The 6,000-nt window shown below is 37.8% G+C and overlaps 1 protein-coding gene across 1 annotated transcript; it reads left to right on the top strand.

The window, feature by feature from the left end:
- The first annotated feature begins 663 nt into the window (after nt 1-663).
- Nucleotides 664-5,356, top strand: Mvd (mevalonate diphosphate decarboxylase). The gene is made up of 4 exons (XM_073982618.1): nt 664-979; nt 1,143-1,213; nt 1,451-1,568; nt 3,971-5,356. The coding sequence occupies exons 1-4, from the start codon at nt 928-930 to the stop codon at nt 4,921-4,923; spliced, it is 1,194 nt and encodes a 397-aa protein (XP_073838719.1). The 5' UTR covers nt 664-927; the 3' UTR covers nt 4,924-5,356.
- Nucleotides 5,357-6,000: the final 644 nt, after the last annotated feature.

The raw sequence follows: 6,000 nt of genomic DNA, 5'->3' as shown, positions 1-6,000 counted from the left end.
TTGAAAATGTTTGGTGTTGCCTGGCCGGGGAATCGAACCACCGACCTTCTGCGTGCAAGGCGAGCGTGCATACCATTGCACCACGGTGGCACCCAATTTGTTGCCATAAACGAACAATAATATGACAATTTGTACAATCTTGGTCTTTGCAATACATCTGTTGACTAATACCCCGGTTACACTTAACCGGATTAACCTAATGGGTTTGGATTTCAAACGCCAATTTCATAGCGCAGACGTCAAATAAATCCTCTCGAAGTGGGTTAACCCGGCAAAAAACTCTAGTGTAACCGTAGCATAACTGTACATACGTCAAATAAAACTCATTTTTCTATAATGAGTGTTTTAGACTCTACTAAAAACGTACTCGCATTAATTTAGGTATACCCCTAATATTTTTTTCTTCAATTGGGGGTAGAGTTGTTAACATCTAGTTCAATTGAACCACCTAGTTCACAAAATATTTCAATGTACATGTGTGAACAAATTGCGAATGAGTGATTTTATTTATTTGCTTGTATGAAATAACTTATACGCAAATAATGAACTATGGTAGTGAACTAGTTTACAAAATGTAACAACTCTAATTGGGGGATGTTTGAACAAAAAAAGTATGGCAACATTTCCCAATCTCCACAACCCTATCATATATTAACCTGTTTTGTTTTCAGCTATATTTCTATCGAGCAGTTTGTTTTGATTCCACATTTTTATCAATAATTTTCTTCTGCTTCTTGTGTTTCTATTTCAACGACATCGTATTTTATGTAAAAGTGGCAGCTCTCCTGAAATAAGTGAAAGTTAGTTTATCAGACAATTTCTTACCGTAAAGTTGTGTTTCCTGTTTGGACCAAATATTGTCATTTCCTAGACAAATTTCTATTATTATTTTCACAATCATTTGGACCAGCTGTAGACGAGAGGAAAATGTTTATAGAAACTTGTATAGCACCTGTGAATATAGCTTTAATAAAATATTGTAAGTAGAGTGTATCAAAGTGGGGTCAAGTAGATAATAGAAGGTGCAAGTGGCTTTCACTTTATATATTGATTACATTTATACAATTTTTATATTTGGTAACAATTAAAACTAATTAAGTATCTTTTCTATGTTATCCTTCCATGTATTCAATCAACAAAAGGGGGCAAAAGAGATGAGGAGCTGATATTGCCCATTAACGATTCATTGAGTATGACTTTAAGTACGGATGAGGTAAGTGGAACCAAAATACTTACGTATTTAAATATGAATGTACATAGTTATGTTTGTAGATACACACCTTTGATGAACTATTGGCATTGTTTGGTATTTCCATGGCTATTTTTGTTTTGTATTACCAGCAATGCTATACATTCATTTATTGAGATATAGGTCACACAAACAACCTTTTAACATGCGTTTTCATAATGTTTGACGAACGACTTTATTGTTAACTCTCTCATGTTGTAGATGTGTGCAAAGACAACAGCCTCAGCGTGTGCAACATACAAAGAACATCGAATGTGGCTTAATGGTGAAGAAGTGCCCTTTGAAGATAATCCCCGAGCAATGAGATGTTTAAAAGCTTGTAAGTAGAGACGATTTGAGTGATAATTAAATTCAAACATAAAAAGATTGTATGAACTATAAAATATGTACGGCGTCAAGACTCGACAAAGCCTTCGTCTGGTCACATCTTATGTGATGGGGTATCGAATGAGGGAATTATGATATACAAAAGACTTAAATTCTAGGAGCAAGGTAACTGTAGTGGCTGGATTTGAAACTTTTTCCATAGAAAGTTTTCAAAAATTAAATTTTTATCGAAAATAGCCAGCCTTCGGCCGGGTTTTAAGACTTTCTCTATGGAAAGATGCTAAACAGGGCTAACGTCGATCATATTTTTTGGTCAAAAATCATATGGATTTTCGGAACTTTCGGGGAAATACGGACTTCCCAAACATGATAGATATATAGTGGACAAAATTTCAAAATTTTCAGAGTCCAGACACTACATTTATCTTATATACATATAAAATAGATAAGTGTATGTTTCTTTATTATTACTCAAAACCCGCTAACCACATTTATCGGAAAATTTAAGAGTATATTAGAGCATCCTCTGAAAGTAATATAGACTGTATTAAATTTTGAAATTTCAGAAAGGCAATTGAGGAACAATTGGACGGTTGAGATAGAATATTTGTGATAACCTTCCCATCGTCCCTGTCACGCGGGGTGGGACTCTCCTGGTCCAGTCTGACAGACTCACAAACCCTCGAGTAATACCCTGCTCTGTAGCTAAATGTAGTAGCTAACCTAGTCTACCGTGGCGTTCGTTCCCGCCCGAGGATAAGATCGTTGTTGCACTAGCTGCATCATTGTCCGTTGTCATAGCAGATGTCGATATCGAGGGCGTATTAGTTTTTTTTTTAATTATATCATCTATAGAAAATAAAAGAAATGGGGTAACTGAGGACAATCGTGGTAGCTGATTGGCCGTGGTTCAGAGAATTTACCAATCACCCCTTTACAGAGCTGCCCAGTTTCTCGGGTTGCTGATAGAATTTTTGGGGACAAAATCACACAATATACCACAATTTAAGATGAGAAATGTTGCAGATGTTAATCCACGCTCGAAATCATCCAAAACAATGGGCCACACGGAAGCTCAATCCTAATGCATAAGTGACAAGTGTATTTTCTAGAAGCCTGGAAAGTTGGCGAGACGGCACTCCTACTAAAGAAACTAGACAAGGATGCCAGCAGAAGAGAACAGTACAGGCCTATTTCTCTCCTAGGGGCACTGCTCCTCCCCATAATGAGAAGTTAATTGCCAGTTGCCCAACATCAGCACAGCACTACAACAACATTACACACCATATCCACACATATCACTCGAGCACTGAACCAGACAAGTCATGGAGTATCTTGATCTATTGGACCCCTTCGATACCGTCACCCATGACTTTTCTCCAACCGTGTTTGAAATGTCCGGAACTGTTTAAGCTGCACCTGTCTAAAACTCCTCACCCTCCAAACGGCTTAGAGACTGTAATGTATGCAGATGATTGAACGAAGTTACCGTCGGGAGCTTTATTTGTTGTCAAGATGCATTTCTGGCTACGTCCCTAGTCGGGACCTATAGTCGGTGACATATGTAATAGGTATGTGGTGTCCTCATTCCGGTTCCGGCCACTACTAACTACCCTAAGAGATTAAGTGTAAAGTTTGATAGCACGTTTAAGTCATCTGAGCAAGACACTGTTTGCGATAAGATCTATTTGCAACAATATAGGAGGTAAGAATAAGGTCCTTAGGTCTGTAGTAAGCTATGTGATGCCAGTGTGGTATGCAAATGTTAGCCCTACGTAATGGAAGTATATTGAAATACACTGTACAGATTGACTCCTCATGACAAGAGTAGTGCTATTCTCTAACTCACTTTTGGAGTTACCAACAAAACTCCGTAAAATTAAAACGCTTATAATTTCGATAATTAACAAGAATTGTTGGTATGTTAGCGACCAAAAGAAGTTGTCATGAAGTTCTCTCGATAGCAAGAGCACTGTCAACTTTAAATTTCATTTATAATTATACGTTTTAAATTCACCGAGTTTTGATACCACACTACTACACACTACTACCTTCATGGGAAGGTGAACATTTTAACATTGCGTCAGCAAAACAAGATGTTGCCCATGCAGAACCTGCTTGGGCATCCCTGTCACTATCATATGGACTATGCCCCACCCAGGCACGTCAGGAGAAATATTCAGAGTGTAGATGGAAGTCGAAAGGTACAAACGTTCCTGATTGAGGTTTCTGTGATTGTGAATAGGGAGTTGAACAATGACTTCTTTCGTTGGTGGAATGGGATCTGCTTACACAAAGACATAGGGCGTTATTATTATTAAGAGAGAAACAATAATTTTTCATTTTTCACTGGGTGACCATATTTTAAAAATACTTTTTCTCTTTTCCTTTCAGTACAACGTTTGGCCCTGGCAAAGGGGGAATCACTAAAATTTCCACTGGAATGGAAATTACACATTGTTTCGCGAAATAATTTCCCCACAGCTGCGGGTCTGGCATCAAGTGCTGCCGGTTATGCCTGTCTAGTCTATACTTTGGCCACATTATATGGCATACAAGATGAAGAATTGACAGCTATTGCACGACAGGGAAGTGGTTCGGCATGTCGCAGTCTTTATGGTGGTTTTGTACGTTGGCACAAAGGCGAAGCATCGGATGGTTCAGATTCAATTGCATTGCCAGTTGTAAGCTCATCCCACTGGCCTAACATGCATGTTCTTATACTTGTTGTAAATGATAGTCGTAAAAAGACTAGCTCCACCAAAGGTATGCAAAGGGCTGTGGAAACTTCCGATCTAATTAAATACCGGGCAAAACAATGTGTTCCTCAACGTATAGAAGCTATTACGGAAGCCATCAAAGAGCGAGATTTCGAGACATTCGCAAAAATCACCATGCAAGATTCAAATCAATTCCATGCCATTGCCTTGGATACATATCCGCCATGTGTATACATGAATGATGTATCACATGCCATTGTTGCATTTGTGCATGCCTACAATGCAGCAGTGGGACATACACGTGTTGCCTATACTTTTGATGCGGGACCAAACGCTTGTTTATATTTGCTCAAAGAGCATGTTCCATCCGTTTTACAAGCCATTCAAATGTCATTCCCCAACGATGCTGGAAGCAGTGTGGAATATATCAAAGGAATACCAATTGATGAATTAACTAGCCCATCATCAACACCCACAACGGATGTCATACTCAATGGCAATTGTACACTGCCCACAAACGAACGAAATCTCCTCAAATATATTATACACACTAAAGTGGGTTTGGGACCACAACGTTTAACGAAAACCGATAGTCTTCTAAATCCATCAACGGGTCTTCCATATTAATAAGCAGAAAAACACACACACGTGAAAAATATCAGTAAGCCGGTTTCCTTAGGCAAAACAAATTAGACCGCATCTTTTCTGTAGAGATCAACAACTAACCAATGAGTGAAATATTTATTAACGAATGTACTTAAGAAAATTACAACAACATTAATCAACTCAGCAATATCAAAATAAAAACAACAACAAACGCTTCATAGTAAACGATGACAATAACGAAAGAATTTTAATAGCTCCTAATTATATGGAATAAAAACAAAACAAATTATTCATATTTATTATACAAATATTCCCCCTTTTTTAGAATAGTAGCAATAAATTACAACCCTGGCTTGGTATTCTAATAAATAATTTAGAAACAATGCTTTGCTTTTACTATTTTATAAATAATTTAGAAGAAACTAATAAAGAAGTAGATGAAATTATAACAAAATTGTGATGTTTATTTTATTTATTTATTTTTTGGTTAGAAACTTAAATTTCGAAATTTACACTTTCTTACCAGGCTCACCTATAAACATGGAATTGGGCGTTTGATAAAGCATGGAGAGATAAATCACGGTCTTGGGCTTTTGTTAATCGGTGATCGAAACGTAAGCTACCAGTCCGATATTGAATGTAAAATCCCCGTGAATTTTGTCTCTCTCCCGTTGCAACTTAAAGGGGAGAATGAGAAAACTCACAGGGAGTTTATATATATAAGCTACCAGTCCGATAATGAATGTAAACTCTCCGTGAATTTTGTCACTCTCCCGTTGCAACTTAAAGGGGAGAGTGAAAAATCACGGGGAGTATATATTCATGATCTGGCTGAACAAAATTATAGACCTCTTCGCACCTTCTCCACCAGACACCATCATAGAAACAATAGCAATTGCCCTCTCAGAACCAAACTATCGAAGTTCAATAACACACCTTTTGGAGGGTGACAGCCGACTGCGCATTACGAACTTTGGGTCTCAAAGCTATCCCCCGATTCTCGTGGCAATATAATTGCAGAGCAGACAGACGCATGGGCATTTTTCCCAATCAACGACGACTTTCCCACCAGAATCACGGCTAAAACAATCAAAAGTA

Source organism: Musca autumnalis, unplaced genomic scaffold, assembly GCF_047663935.1.
Source record: "Musca autumnalis isolate F117 unplaced genomic scaffold, ASM4766393v1 scaffold_4, whole genome shotgun sequence".
NCBI lineage: Eukaryota > Metazoa > Arthropoda > Insecta > Diptera > Muscidae > Musca > Musca autumnalis.
This window is presented reverse-complemented; position numbering and strand designations above follow the sequence as displayed.

Excerpts from the sequence above, each read along its gene's own strand:
- Mvd (XM_073982618.1), top strand. The coding sequence starts at position 928 with ATGTTTATAGAAACTTGTATAGCACCTGTGAATATAGCTTTAATAAAA. Across the intron at positions 980-1,142 it reads TATAGCTTTAATAAAATATT|GGGGCAAAAGAGATGAGGAG; the intron begins GTAAGTAGAGTG and ends AATCAACAAAAG. Across the intron at positions 1,569-3,970 it reads AATGAGATGTTTAAAAGCTT|TACAACGTTTGGCCCTGGCA; the intron begins GTAAGTAGAGAC and ends TTTTCCTTTCAG.